Below are 16,429 nucleotides of genomic sequence, written 5' to 3' on the forward strand. Positions count from 1 at the left end.
TTGGTTCTTTTAATTGTGATGATTTTGGTTCACATTTAACAAAAACCCACCAATCCACTATCTCAACAAATATGGTGACATGCCAATCAGTTTATCAACTCAAAACACCTGCAAAGGTTTCCTGAGCCTTCAAAATGGTCTCTCAGTTTGGTTCACTAGGCTACACAATCATGGGGAAGACTGCTGATCTGACAGTTGTCCAGAAGACAATCACTGACACCCTTCACAAGGAGGGCAAGCCACAAACATTCATTGCCAAAGAAGCTGGCTGTTCAACAGAGTGCTGTATCCAAGCATGTTAACAGAAAGTTGAGTGGAAGGAAGGAAAAAGTGTGGAAGACAAAGATGCACAACCAACCGAGAGAAAACCACAGCCTTATGAGAATTGTCAAGCAAAATCGATTCAAGAATTTGAGTTAACTTCACAAGGAATGGACTGAGGCTGAGGTCAAGGCATCAAGAGCCACCACACACAGACGTGTCGAGGAATTTGGCTACAGTTGTCGTATTCCTCTTGTTAAGCCACTCCTGATGTGTCTTACCTGGACTAAGGAGAAGAAGAACTGGACTGTTGCCCAGTGGTCCAAAGTCCTCTTTTCAGATGAGAGCAAGTTTTGTATTTCATTTGGAAACCAAGGTCCTAGAGTCTGGAGGAAGGGTGGAGAAGCTCATAGCCCAAACTGCTTGAAGTCCAGTGTTAAGTTTCCACAGTCTGTGATGATTTGAGGTGCAATGTCATCTGCTGGTGTTGGTCCATTGTGTTTTTTGAAAACCAAAGTCACTGCACCCGTTTACCAAGATTTGTGGAGCACTTCATGCTTCCTTTCTGCTGACCCAGCTTTTTTGAAGATGTTGATTTCATTTTCCAGCAGGATCTGGCACCTGCCCACACTGCCAAAAGCACCAAAAGTTGGTTAAATGTCCATGGGTGTTGGTGTGCTTGACTGGAAAAAACTCACCAGACCTGAAACCCCGGAGAGAATCTATGGAGTATTGTAAAGAGGAAAATGAGAAACAAGAGACCAAAAAAATGAAGATGAGCTGAAGGCCACTGGCAAAGAAACCTGGGCTTCCATACCACCTCAGCAGTGCCACAAACTGATCACCTCCATGCCACGCCGAATGGAGGGCAGTAGTAATTAAAGCAAAAGGAGCCCTACCAAGTATTGAGTACATGTACAGTAAATGAACCATACTTTCCAGAAGGACAAACAATTGAGCCAAAATCATTTTTTTTTTTTTTTTATTGGTCTTATGAAGTATTCTAATTTGTTGAGATAGTGAATTGGTGGGTTTTTGTTAATTGTGAGCCAAAATCATCCCAATTAAAAGAACCAAAAACTTAAACTACTTCAGTCTGTGTGCATTGAATTTATTTAATACACGAGTTTCAAAATTTGATTTGAATTACTGAAATAAACGAACTTTTCCACGACATTCTAATTTATTGAGATGCACCTGTATATGAGTATAAAGTGTTGTTTTTGTTCTCCTGTGATCATGTCTTATCTTGTTTAGAGTGCCAGGACTGCTAGTATATTGTTTTATGGTATGTATTTGTTCACAGTCTCACTCTTGTTTAAACAAATCATGTGCTCGCAACGGCGCCACCCATATTTTAATGTCTCTCTCCTTCCTGCTTTCTTTATGGAATTTATTTAATTTATATCTACTAGAATATCAAGTATACACTAATTGTCTCTCCATCTCTCCATGAGTGTTTATGATTCATTTTTAATGTAAATATAATTGAAAATAGATTTCATAATATTAATGATTTTACTTCTGTTTTATGGATAATGGTGACAATTTAGTTCCCAAAATGCTCTAATATATTCAATACACATTATAGTTTTATAATTTATATAGTTTGCACATTATAATTTTGGGGTCAGTGAGAATTTTAAAAAAAATGTTTTTTAAGTCTCTTCTGCAAATTAATGCTGCATTTACTCGCTCAAAAATACAGCATTAACGGTAAAATTGTAAATTATTATAATAATTTAAAAACAGCTGTTTTCTATGTGAATATGTCTTAAACTGTAATTTATTTCTATGATGTGCAGCTGTATTTTCAGCATCATTACTCCAGTCTTCAGTGTCACATGATCTTCAGAAATCATTCTAAATATGATGATTTGCTGCTCAAGAAACATTTCTGATTATTATCAATGTTGAAAACAGTTGTGCTGCACAATATTTTTGTGGAAACTGATACATTTTAATTTTCAGGATTCACAGATGAATAGAAAGTTCAAAAGAACAGCATTTATTTGAAATAGAAATATTTTCTTACATTATAAATCTCTTTACTGCTCAATTTAATGCATACAAATATTTTTCATATTTTAATTTCAATAACTGCTAAAGGTTTTTACTGTATTGAACTTCAAGAAGTATGTCTAATTAGAAGAGGGAAACTATTCTGTACATGATCAGGAATTAAACAGGAGTAAGGAAGAATCATTAATGTCATTCCAGAGCATATTCTATTTTCAACATAATTTCAAACATTTCAGATGCACACTCGTGAATTAAAATGTGTGAGAGATACTGTAGGTGACATGCTGGAAATCACGCATGACTCTGCGCGCGCGCGCTCAAGGTTATTATTTCCGCATGAATATGATGAAGACAAAAGCTGCGGTCAGAGAAAAGCTCCATGAACACCGCGAGGATGAAATACAGTCTAGAAATATGCATGCGTGCATGATTACACAAATGCAGTCTTCTGCTCATGCTTTCTCCTTTAAGGTTCACTAGCATGTTTTATGTTGCAACTATTATTGAAAGAAACATCTACACAGTGAAAATGCATCAATCGGTTTGGTCTTGTGTCGGAATGTGTATGTATCACAAGACCCAGCCCAAGAACTTCATGTGCATCATCCAGAAGCATGCAGTGCCTAATTCAAATGAAAGTGCGGCATTAAACACAAAAAATAAAAACCCACCGGTTCTTCTGGTTCTCTGTCTGGACTCTCGTCTTCCGCGGACCCAGTTGTTCCGGTCGCCTCTGACGTCACTCCCGGTCTGGGAGAAGCGGACCGCTCGAGGAACGTGAAACAGAGCGGTAAGAAAAATACATATATGTGGGAGCGCGCGCGCGCGCGCGTCACGTTCTGTCGGGCACGCGCCGCTGTGACTGCCTTGCGCGAGCGGCGCTGTCCAGACTCACGTGGTGCTGAAGCTCAAACCGAGAACAACTTGGTTGGATTAAAATACGGAAAAATTGTGTCCATAATTACAATACATTAAATATGTTTGAATGCAGAATCTAAGAGATCGAATACGCTACTTTTTCTTAAAAAAAAAAATAAAATCTTTCTCTCTCTTTGTTTTTTTTTGTTTTTTTTTTCAATTTAGGTGAGCTTTATTGGCGTTTGTACATTTGTATTGTCAAAGCAGTTACAGCTGGGCTGCTTACAAATAGTGCACATATTACGTTTACATTTAGCAGACGCTTTTATCCAAAGCGACTTACAGTGCATTCAGGCTAACATTTTTTTACCTAACATGTGTTCCCTGGGAATTGAACCCACAACCTTTTGCGCTGCTAATGCAGTGCTCTACCACTGAGCCACAGGAACAGTATTAACATATGTATTTGGTCGTTTTTACAGTAACGACATGACAGTCTAGCGCCATCTGTTGGTGTATCTATTTATACATCTATTTATAAGTACTAAAAGTACTCTCTCTCTCGCTCTCTTTCTCTCTCTCTCTCTCTCTCTCTCTCTAGGCCTATTAGATAGAGTGAGTTGATATACTGTAACTTAGTTCTCTCTCTCTTGCTCTCTCTCTCTCTCTCTCTCTCTTTCTCTCTCCTCTCTCTCACACACACACACACACACACACACACGGAGAGAGAGAGAGAGAAATACAGAAACGAGAGATTTGAGGTGTTCCATTGTCCACCAATAGATGACGCTAGACTGACATGTCGTTAATGTGAAAACGACCAAGTGGAAAAGTATTATAAAACACTTTATTTTTCAATGTAACGTACAGTTTCACGAACGTACATGTACCAGAAATATTTGGTAACATTTTATTTTGATCTTTTACTTCAGGCATTCAACAGATAGTAACTTTGCAACTAAATGTCAACCAGCAGTCATTGGAGTATAACTAGACTGTCTGCTTAATATCTTATAACACTTTATTTTGATGGATCCACAACATACAACATACTGATTATGAGAAACTTTGCAAGTATATGTCAACTTATTCTACTAACCCTAAACCTACCCTCAACAGTCTACTCTGTAGACATGTAGTTGCAAATTAATGAGAATTAGAAAACGTACTAAAAAGTTACTTTTTTTTTTCAGTATTTTTAGAGTTAAAAACGAACTTAACCTGTTTGTTTGTTTATTTGGCTGTATGAAATCTGAGTTTTGTTTTGTTTAATTACTACAGTACACACTGTAAAAATCTATAAGTTTGGGCTTACTTAAAAAAAGTATGCAAAAACCTGGGATTGCCTTGACAAAAAAAAACTAAGTAAAAAGTGAAATAGGGAATAGTATGTTTGTACTGACAAATGCTTAGTTAGTAATAGGGTAACTTACACAAGAGTTCTAGTAACTAAAAAAGAACTGTTAGGGGGTACTTGATCCTTTCATTTAGGTTTACTTTCACCGGTACCTTTAGTATAGCTACTGCTTCACCTGACTCCCAGTAATGCATTGCGCAGAATAAATTATGCAGTTTGCTTTGTTTTACAGTTTGTTGTTTTTTGATTTTCCAATTTTATTTGCTGTCTTGTTTCAGTAGGTAGCACACAAAAAAAGAGCATCAATAAAAATGGGGGGCTTATTTGTTACCAATTTAATGAAAATAATTAAAAAAAACTTAAATTTTTTTACCATTGTTGTTTGTGGGTGATTCAACGTGATTGAATGTTTTAAAAGTCTGTGTGATGTGACTTCCAGCAATATTACCAAACACTATTTTAAGGATTATATAAAAAAGCATATCAAGGTATGCATGGAATGAAAAATAAAATCTCAAAAAATTTCATTATACCACGCACACACAGAAAAAAAAACATGGGGCTTAATTAAAAAATAGGGGTCATTTTATAAAAGCAACCTATTTCTTATTACTTCTCTTTTGAAATCAAATAAATTCTGATTTCATGATGCATTGCTGCGCATTAACAGAGAAAAAAAAAAACATTTATAGTAACATAAATGAAGTTTCAAGTTTGCCCACCCAAAGGAACGCTAATCACTATAATGGTGAGCTAAAAAAAAAACGGCAATTTAGCACAAAACATATTACGTGCACTGCTGCCTCTCAACTGGTTTATTAATTGTCATTGGTTCCTTTGTGGGACTACTTGGAATATTTTAAGGGGTAATTGTCACTTCCAAAACAGTAAGTAAATTGTTTTATTTGCCTTGAAAGTAGCTGAAACTTAATAAAACCTAGTAAGTATAACAACTAAGTAAAGATAACTAATTAAATCTAAGTAAGGTAAACTATTGGATTTTACAGTGTATGAAATCTGAGTTTTGTTTTGTTTAATTACTACAGTACAAAAATAAATAAAGTAATTTTCAGTATTTTTAAAAAGTCTAACAGTTTTTTTTTTCTTGCACCATTTTGAGTTTGTTGAGTTACTAAATTTAAAAAAAACTAAATAAAAAAAAATTATATTCATAAAAAAAAAACTAAAAAAATAACTTTATTTATGTATTTATTTATTTAATTTAATTTAACTTATTGCCTGTATGAAATTTGAATCTAATGAATTTGTTAATTTCTGCAGTTTAGGGAAAAGTACTATATACAAATATTTTTATTTAATTTTAAATACTATTGCATTTTATTACCAGTATGTCTTTTAACCCAAATATTATTGAATTACTAAAATATAGGAATAAAAAATATTTATTTAGCATATTTTGCGGTGTAATGAAGAACTTAAATTTTTCCCTTTTTAAAAAAAAAAAAAAAATTCTATTTATTTATTTTTATTGCTGCTTTTCCTAGTATGAAAGATTTTATGATGTATGGCTTATACATCAGAAGCTGGGACATTCATTTACTATTATTGTACAATGTGGAAAGTAGCACTAGTAAACAGTGAGCAGTTGTGTACAACAGTATGGAGCTTGTTTCCTAATGAATAGATGTGTGTTGGCATAATCATTAAAGACTCGGAATAAAGTCAATAAATAAAGTTTTATTTGAAACATTCAGTAGCCTCATTTCATTGCACAAGAACAGTTTTCAAAGGCAAAAAGACAATAATATCGAAACGACCTCAGGAGAACCCAGAGGCCAATCTGCACATCCAAGTGTGCTACTGCAACTCAACTACGAGGTTGAAGTTTTAAATACTCTAGCGCTTCAGGTTCCCAAGAACCAACCAAACACATTCTACTGTCAAAAGTGGAATACAATCACTTATGAAAATCTATAAGATAGATTCTTCGTATACTCTCTTGAAAATCGACGATACAAAATTACGGTCAATAACGTACAAATATATAGAGCTCTTTTCGTGTGCTTTATAAAGTGATGTATCAAAATACAACGACGTGTCGCATGCCAGCGTGGTAACAAGTACACGTTCACATCAAGACATGCATGAGATTTCAGAAACAACATCTGAGGTTGGAGAGAGCGACGTTCACGACGTCAGCGCAGGTAAAAAACAACAACAACATGGTTTTGTGCGACTTAAACGAGGCGCTGTCCGCCGGAAGTGCTGAAACACGTCTGGCTCTGCAGACAAAGAGTTTTTAAGCGTTCCCTCGCGTGCCAAGCTCGCTTCAGGCTTTGTTATAGACTCTTCCACTTCCAGTTCTCAGACTGCAGAGCTGCTCTGGCACATGAGCTACATGCGTTGCATGCGCGTGCGTGCGTGCGAGCGAGCCATAAACCTCGGGTAGAATGGAACCAACTGAAAGCGCCGCGAGCTTACGCGAGTCCGGGGAGGGAAAAGGCGCACGCCGCGGCCAGGAGCTCCGTCTTCTGCTGCATCCTCTCGAGTTGCTTGAGATGCACGCGTCCGTGCCGCTTCCTCTCGTCGCTGCGAGCGAAGCGACGCCCGCACACGTCGCAGGAGAACGGCTTCTCGCCGGTGTGCGTGCGCATGTGGGTGGTGAGGTGGTCGCTGCGGCTGAAGCAGCGCAGGCACACGCGGCACTGGAAGGGCTTGTGGCCGGTGTGGATGCGCACGTGGCGATTGAGCTCGTCGGAGCGCGAGAAGCGGCGCTCGCAGTTCTCAACCGGGCAGGAGAACGGCTTCTCGCGCGCCGCACCCTTCCTGACGCGCGGTTTGGTGCTCCGCGTGTTGGTGGCCAGCAGCGAGTCCAGGAACGCGGTCGTGGCGCATGGGTACGAGATGGTCCGGTAGAGGCTGTTCTCATGCGCCGCGACGGGAATCTGGAAGTTTAGCGCGCTCGCCTGTTCCAAAGGCTCTTGCTTGATCCACGTGTCCAAAACCAAGTCGGTCTCGGGACCCAATGGAGAGAGCAGGTCAATGATGTCATCCAGGTCTGACGGCTCGTGGGAAGCGAATCCGTCGAACAGATCACCGCCGTTGCAGCAGCTGCCGCCGCCAAACTCGCTCTTGACGCGGGAGTTCGCCTCCGCGAATTCGTCCAAGGAGTCGTTACACAGCGATTCCGGTGAGCCCAGCGAGCTGCCGGTGGATAACAGCGACTCCTGGCGCGACAGCGCGCTTCCGCGGGAGTTATCGGAGAAGGTGTCGGAGATACCGACGATCTCTGTTAGGATGCTGAGAAGCGCGTCTGCGCTGCACGGCCCGGTCTCCGCGTAGAAGCTGCCGGTGTAAGTGAGCGGCGACGGCGGGAAGCCATCGTTGGAGCAATCGGGGAAACCGGCGTCCAGCGGCTCCGCTTTGGGCTTCAACAAACCGCAAGCTGCGAGAAGAAGAGGAGAGAAATGCGTTACATAAGCTGTTGACTCACTGCATCAGGACTTGAATGCAAACTATAAGTGTGCTGTTGCATTCAGGTCATTGCATGCAATTTGATCTCTTTTATCAATATATCAGGTGCTTTTAGAAGTTAATGTACTGATTTAATGTGAATAAGATCAAATCCAGTGCTTACCAGCATCAGGTTGATTCTGAACGGCGGATTGTCCCTCCAGAGGAAGGCTTTGTGCGCAAAGCAGATCCAAAGCACTGAAGTCCACGGTGTTCAGCATGATATCGACGTGAAACTGGCGCAAAATCCACAAGGAATAATTTCCGATTGGCAATCCTGCTTTGGGATTCCCTTCCAGTAAGGCTTGCTTCAGGTTGTGGTCTCCGTCGATTCGTTTACCGGAATTCCTCGTCCCGCTTTTATATCGTTCGGCTCCGCCGAGGCTCCGCCCACCGCTCATCTACGTCGACAGGAGGATTCCCCGCCGTGTGCTGAATCTGGACGGCTCTTGCCCAAATATGGGCAGAGGATGTGACGGGGTTCCCCTCCGAAAATGGGCACGGGGGAGAGAGAGAGAGAGAGAGAACTTTTGACGAAAATGGGCACGGGGCGTGACGTAGCGGCGACTTTCCTTTAGACCATTGCGGAAAAATGAGGCGCGTTTGAATGACAGTCGGCCATTATGTTCGCAATGGAACAGAGTCAAAGTGAAATAGCCTCGGGTGACTTTTGACAGACGATCTGACGGGTTAAAACGATAAACCGCAGCAGCGAGACACTGAATGCACACCCATGCAATGCAGATATAACAGACTTTTAACCACAGACGAGCCACACTTGTTTGCATTTTAGAGATTCAGCTGATTTGTAACAGGAAATGTGTCAAATATCAAGCCTCTGTTTTGCATCTACACCCATCTGTCGCGTAACTGCTGGTCTGCATCAACTGCTCCTTTTTCCTGATGTTTTGTAAAGGAAAACAGTTGTGCAGTTGATGCATCAGCATTCAGAGGGTTTCAGCACCGCGGACAGCGACACTGCGTCCTGCATGCACACACATGCATAGGATCTACCCGCGTGCAATAATGCTTCTAAATGTAATGCTAAATCGACCAGACAAACAAAAGCCTATCGTTTATTATGCTTGTACACGTTCATATGGCTAATATAAGGTCGAAAGAGTGCAAACGATGTAAGATCATGATCACACGGTAAAAGTGCAAACGATGTAAGATCATGATCACACGGTAAAAGCCTGACTGAGAATAACATCTGCTCTGAATCGTTGAGTTGCGTCTCATTTTATCGCGTTATGTAACGCTTCATTTCTCCAGATCTCCTAATGAGCCGTGGCGCGCATTTGCACTGCAGCTGCATCAATGTTTTTCAAATATTAGTCATAAAGTTTCTTTTGATAATAACATTTAACCAGCATCCAGCCTTAAGCACCCATGGAGATTTCATTTATTAGATGATGAGACTCAGGTGGAGCTTGGGATGCCCGGTTCATTCTAATATGAATGCAACGCTGCTGTGGAATAAGAAATAAATTGGTTCATTTTGAAAGGTGCCTAAACAAGTGGGGAAAATGCATGCGCTTTTATTCAATAAAAATAAATTGTAATATCTTGTGCAATTTTGCTTTTCAAGTAAATGTATTTGTTGTTGTTGTTGCAGTTTACAGGTGTTAAGCACATCTTAAATATTAGTAAGTCTTCTTGTTTGTTTAAGGTCTCAGATCCCCAATGCTTATAATTACTTATCATTCCTTTAAAATCATCTGACTTTAGTATGCATATTATATTCAAGCATTATCCTTCTGTTTAGCTGTCTGACTACCAGGTAAAATAATCTAATCATGTGAAAAGTCATTGCATTTATTTGTGTTTTACACTCTTAAAAAGTAAATGTTCCAATTCCCTCACAATACCATATAAGAACCAGATTTGGTTCCCCAAAAAACTTTGGGGAATGTGTGCCGTCAGAATGAGTGTCCAAACAGCTGATAAAAACATCACAATAATCCACAGCACTCCAGTCCATCAGTTAACATCTGGAGAAGACAAAAAGCTGAAACAAATCCAGCATTAAGATGTTTTTAACTAAAACACGAGTCTATAATCCATAATAACACTTCCTCCAGCTAAAAAATGCATCTCCTGTTGTCTCTCACATCAAAATCCAGACACATATTTGTTTAGAGCTGTTTAAACGCTGCTTGATCTGTGCAGATTTCTCTCCTGATTCAAACCAGAACACTTTTTTCACTGGAGGAAGTGTTATTATGGATTATAGACTCATATTTTATTTAAAAGCATCTTAATGCTGGATTTGTTTCAGCTTTTGTCTTCTCCAGATGTTAACTGATGGACTGGAGTGCTGTGGATTATTGTGATGTTTTTATCAGCTGTTTGGACTCTCATTCTGACGGCACCCATTCACATCCATTGCTGAGACGCTGACGCAATGCTACATTTCTCCAAATCTGATGAAGAAACAAACTCATCTTGGATGGCCTGATGAGTAATACATTTTCAGCAAATTTCCTCTTTTTTTGAGTGAACTATTCTTTTAAGAGTGTATTCTACAGTGTATATGTAGAGACAGATGTGTCAGGAATTTAAAATGCTATTTTGAACATGTTTACTGTAAACTGTTATATGTGTCCCTGGAGCACAAAAGCAGTCATGAGTAGCACAGGTATATTTGTAGCAATAGACAACAATACATTGTATGGGTCAAAATTATAAATTTTTCCTTTATGCCAAAAATCATTAGGATATTAAGTAAAGATCATGTTCCATGAAGATATTTGTATGGACATTTCCTACCGTCAAATATATCTATTAATTTTTGATTAAGTAATTGCATTCTAAGAAACTTAATTTGAACCTTTTTAAAGATGATTTTCTCAATATTTTTGCACCTCCAGGGTTTTCAACATTGTATAGGGTAAAATATTGTCCTCCCTAACAGTTTACTTTAGATTATTTAGCTATCACGATGATCTATAAATCTAATAGAAATTGACCCTTACTGGTTAAATGTCATCATCGTTGGGTCTTGCAGCGCATTGTATTTTTCTGCTTCCTTAATCGTTGGGTCTTGCAGCGCATTGTATTTTTCTGCTTCCGGAAACCGAGACCAACCAAACAAGGTTCTGTCTATAAGCGCCTGTGACAGCCTGTCGCACTTGATTCATCTGTTTTTTTAGCGACATCTCTATCGTTACAGAGCGCTGAATCGTCGAGGCGTGGGCGTGCTCCGGGGCAGCCCGTTCCCGGTACCGGCAGCTGTCAAACGAGAGGCATTCCCGCCAAAAATACACGCTCGCCCCCGCCGTGCTGGAGGTGTGGGGTCTCATGCTTGTGAGTGACAATAATACACGTGCAAACAGCGGCGAGGAAGAATATTCCCTGTAAAAAGCAGCAAAACACTGAGTTGGTTAGCTGTAAGTTACCTTACCATATACGGTCAAACTCAGATTTTGGTATAAAACGCCTTTTGTAAGTAAAAACTATACACTACCTTATAATTTATGATTAATGCAACATATGTGACCCTGGAGCACAAAACCAGTTATAAGGGTCAATTGAAATGTATACATCATCTGAAAGCTGAATAAATCATCTCTCCATTGATGTGTGGTTTGTTAGGAGGACAATATTTGTCTGAGATACAACTATTTGAAAATCTGGAATCTGAGGGTGCAAAAAAAAAAAAAAAAAAATTCAAAATATAGAGAAAATCATCTTTACAATTGTTCAAATGAAGTTCTTAGCAATGCATATTACTAATCAGAAATTAAACTTTGATATATTTACAGTAAAAAAATTTACAAAATATCTTCATGGAACATGATCTTAACTTATTATCCTAATGATTTTTGGCATTAAAGACAAATTTATAATTTTGACCCATACAATGTATTGTTGTCTATTGCTACAAATATACCTGTGCTACTCATGACTGCTTTTGTGCTCCAGAGACACACATATGATTAGCTTATATTTTATTTAAAAAGTTGTATTACTTTTTATGTTTGTAATTATTGTTATGTCTTTGTGTTTTCGACCCTCTATCCACCTTTATTGCTTTCTATCCACTATATATTCTCAGTAATAAATCACAGTTATGATTGGCTAGCGTCAGCGCATAGGAAACAGTATCACTATTGCATGTGAGTGTTTTGACAACATGATAAAAAAACGGTAATTTCCAGACAAAGCATTATGAAATAATTTACTTAGAGTTTGTGATGCAGCTGCAGTCAGATCTAGTACCACTTCATTTTTCAACAAATGATTCTTTGACATGACACTGTGCCTCGTTTACAAAACAAAATCCTCCGATCAATCCTCTGATCAAAAATCCAGAAGGTCAATTACTCTGTATACTCTATACTAGACAATATAGTATCAGTGATTGTAATTTCTATTTGTTTTTGACGCAGTCAGCTGGTCAAGTGTCAAGCTGTAAGCATTTATAGTGTTTATGCGAATGTTTGTGCCTGGGTGACGTCATCTTGCATCTTGCTTGATTAAATAAATGCTTTGTTTATAACATGGAGAGCATTTTAAACTATTAAAACATCAAGATCATATTAAAATACTAAAATTGCAAAATTTCATAACGATACCATATAACACAAACTTCGTATCGTTTTCATCTCACATCATTATCACAATCATGAACATGCTAGTTTGTAGCACAAATAGTTGTCAATTTATTGCACTTATTCTTCTAGTTTTTTACGGATAGTGACTAATGAATCAAAAGTCTTACACATTAAAAAGCTATTTTGCATTGCAAAATAATGTGTACTCATCATGGTGGTTATCGGCACATTTTAAATTAAATAATCATATTTTAATACAAACAAGTAAACTGGTACTGGTAATTACTATAATGTCATATAATGTAAAAATAAAAGCATGTGTAAACCTGGTGATGTGGTGGTTGACTGGAAGTGTTCTGTGTGGTTGTTAGTCTTATGTTCTTATAAAAAGTATTATTTTCTGGTCCTCAGAAATAGCTCATGTCCCTGTGGGGTTTTTAACCTCTTTTTTTCATCCATTGGTTTCAACCTGTTCAAGTAAAATTCATAAGTCCCTCATATAGGGCATGTTGACATTATGAGAGGCTGTTGTGTATAGACATTGATTAATGAAGAATACCTTTTAAAACACTAAATTGTATCTAGATGCAACACCAAAAACTGTTCCTGAAATGCTGTAGATATAATGCGAAGCACCACACCATGGTAATATCCAGCCATTACTTTAGTCAATATGTTTAATTAATGAATTTTATAAAGTTGTAATATATAAAACAACTAAAATAAGGAACAAGCTGTTGATGTGGTCAAATAAATGTATTTGTACAGCGCTTTTCACATACATATGACTTTGTTTAAGCAGCTGTACAGGAAATCGTGATGTTAGTGTTTATAATATCTTAATATCTTCATGCCTTATAGTAGCAGATTAGAACTGGATGATGTTATAGTAACTTTTTTGATATGGGTCCCTGCAGCACAAAAGCAGTCATGAGTAGCACAGGTATATTTGTAGCAATAGCCAAAAATACATTGTATGGGTCAAAATTAACAATTTTTCTTTTATGCCAAAAATCATTAGGATATTAAGTAAAGATCATGTTCCATGAAGATATTTTGTAAATTCCTATCATAAATATATCAAAACTTAATTTTTGATAAGTAATATGCATTGCTAAGAACTTCATTTTGACAACTTTAAAGATGATTTTCTCAATATTTTGATTTTTTTGCACCCTCAGATTCCAGATTTTTCAAATAGTTGTATCTCAGACAAATATTGTCCTCCTAACAAACCATACATCAATGGAGAGATTAATTATTCAGCTTTCAGATGATGTATAAATCTCAATTTTGAAAAATGTACCTTTATATATGAGTAATTGGATTACTTGTTTATCCAACTTTATATAAAGAGCTGGCCAATAATACAATTACATTTTGTTAAAAATGTAAACAAATGCGTTCATAATTGTTTTTGAGGGTTCATTTGTGCTGTATGTGAGCTGCAGATGCTTCTGGTGTTTCTGCGGAGGGTTTGAGACGAGCCCGATGATAAAGACTGACCCCAGATCAGAGGCGCTGTGTTTCTGTGTGTTGTGTAAGATAGAGAGAGAGAAGAGACTCCAGCTTCACTCCTCCCACACAGGAGCATCACGGCCTGACACACACCAATATATTTAGAGCGCAAACTTTTATTCTTTCACATGTGGGTGTTCTCTGTGTGTGTGTGTCCTTGACTGACTAAGTGACTGACAAATGCTTTGAAAGCCTTGATGATTCTGCGTTGAGTCTGAAAACATCTTCATCAGGGCCAGAAACAAATCCAGCCTGAGAGAAATCAGTACAAATGAGAGAGAAGCACAGCTGTGTTTGATTTGGGTTCTCTGTGTTGTGGGTGGTTGCCAGGGTGGAGCAGGGTAGTTGCTAGGGTGTTCTGAGTGGTAGTTAGTGCATTTGCTATCCAGTTGCTCAGGTGTTCTAAGTGGTTGTTACCGTAGTGTTATATGGTTGCTAGGGTGTTCTGAGTGGTTGTTAGTGTAGTGTTATATGGTTGCTAGGGTGTTCTGAGTGGTTGTTACCGTAGTGTTATATGGTTGCAAGGGTGTTCTGAGTGGTAGTCAGTGCATTTGGTAAATGGTTGCTAGGGTGTTTTGAGTGGGTGGTTGTTAGTGTAGTGTTATATGGTTGCTAGGGTGTTTTGAGTGGTTGTTAGTGTAGTGTTATATGGTTGCTAGGGTGTTTTGAGTGGTTGTTAGTGTAGTGTTATATGGTTGCTAGGGTTTCTGAAGTGGTTGTTACTGCAGTGTTATATGGTTGCTAGGGTGTTCTGAGTGGTTGTTAGTGCAGTGTTATATGGTTGCTAGGGTGTTCTGAGTGGTTGTTAGTGCATTGGTTGCTAAGGTGTTCTGAGCGGTTGTTAATGTGTGGCTGTATAGTTGCTAAGTGGTGGCTAGGGTGTTCTCAGTAGTAGTCAGTGAATTGCTATATGGTTGCTAGGGTATACTGATTGTTAGTGTAGTTTTACATGTATGCTGGGTGGTTGCTAAGGTGTTTGTCAGTGATTTGGCAAATGGTTGCTAGGGTTTTCTGAGTGGCCTTTAGTGTAGTGTTATATGGTTGCTAGGGTGTTCTGCGAGTGGTTGTTAGTGTAGTGTTATATGGTTGATAGGGTGTTCTTCGAGTGGTTGTTAGTGTAGTGTTTATATGGTTGATAGGGTGTCTGAGTGGTTTGTAGTGTAGTGTTATATGGTTGCTAGGGGGTTCTGAGTGGTTGTTAGTGTAGTGTTATATGGTTGCTAGGGTGTTCTGAGTGGCTGTTAGTGTAGTGTTATATGGTTGCTAGGGTGTCTGAGTGGTTTGTTAGTGTAGTGTTATATGGTTGCTAGGGTGTTCTGAGTGGTTGTTAGTGTAGTGTTATATGGTTGCTAGGGTGTTCTGAGTGGTTGTTAGTGCAGTGTTATATGGTTGCTAGGGTGTTCTGAGTGGTTGTTAGTGCATTGGTTGCTAAGGTGTTCTGAGCGGGATTGTTAATGTGTGGCTGTATAGTTGCTAAGTGGTGGCTAGGGTGTGTTCTCAGTAGTAGTCAGTGAATTGCTATATGGTTGCTAAGGTATACTGATTGTTAGTGTAGTTTTACATGTATGCTGGGTGGTTGCTAAGGTGTTTGTCAGTGATTTGGCAAATGGTTGCTAGGGTTTTCTGAGTGGTTGTCAGTGATTTGGTAAATGGTTGCTAGGGTGTTCTGAGTGGCCGTTAGTGTAGTGTTATATGGTTGCTAGGGTGTTCTGAGTGGTTGTTAGTGCATTGGTTGCTGAGGAGTTTTGAGCAGTTGTTAATACGTTGTTAGGGTGTTCTGAGTGGTTATTTGTGTAGTGCTTTATGGTTGCTAAGTGGTTGCTAGGGTGTTCTCAGTATTAGTCAGTGAATTGCTATGTGGTTGCTAGGGTATTCTGATAGGTTGTTAGTGTAGTGCTACATGGTTGCTAAGGTGTTCTGAGTGGTTATCAGTGTATTGTTACACGGTTGCTAGGGTGTTCTGAGTGGTTATTTGTGTAGTGCTTTATGGTTGCTAGGTGGCTGCTAGGATGTTCTGAGCAGTCATTAGCGTGTTGCTGTATGGTTGCTATGGTGTTCTGAGTGGTTAATGTAGTGTTGTGTGGTTGCTAGGGTGTTCTGATTGGTTCTTAATGTAGTGTTGTATGGTTGCTAGGGTGTTCTGATTGGTTGTTAATGTAGTGTTATATGGTTGATAGGGTGTTCTGAGTGGTTGTTAGTGTAGTGTTATATGGTTGCTTATGGTTATGATAGGGTGTTCTGAGTGGTTGTTAGTGTAGTGTTATATGGTTGATAGGGTGTTCTGAGTGGTTGTTAGTGTAGTGTTATATGATTGCTAGGGTGTTCTGAGTGGCTGTTAGTGTAGTGTTTTATATGGTTGCTAGGGTGTTCTGAGTGGCTG

General features: G+C 38.8%; 1 protein-coding gene across 1 annotated transcript; it reads right to left on the reverse strand.

The window, feature by feature from the left end:
* Nucleotides 1–6,176: 6,176 nt before the first annotated feature.
* Nucleotides 6,177–8,388, reverse strand: LOC109088531 (early growth response protein 1-B-like). The gene is made up of 2 exons (XM_019102689.2): nt 8,097–8,388; nt 6,177–7,904 (listed from the first exon to the last, which is right to left on the reverse strand). The coding sequence occupies exons 1-2, from the start codon at nt 8,371–8,373 to the stop codon at nt 6,937–6,939; spliced, it is 1,245 nt and encodes a 414-aa protein (XP_018958234.2). The 5' UTR covers nt 8,374–8,388; the 3' UTR covers nt 6,177–6,936.
* Nucleotides 8,389–16,429: the final 8,041 nt, after the last annotated feature.

This window comes from Cyprinus carpio, chromosome A23 (assembly GCF_018340385.1).
Source record: "Cyprinus carpio isolate SPL01 chromosome A23, ASM1834038v1, whole genome shotgun sequence".
Classification (NCBI taxonomy): Eukaryota; Metazoa; Chordata; class Actinopteri; order Cypriniformes; family Cyprinidae; genus Cyprinus; species Cyprinus carpio.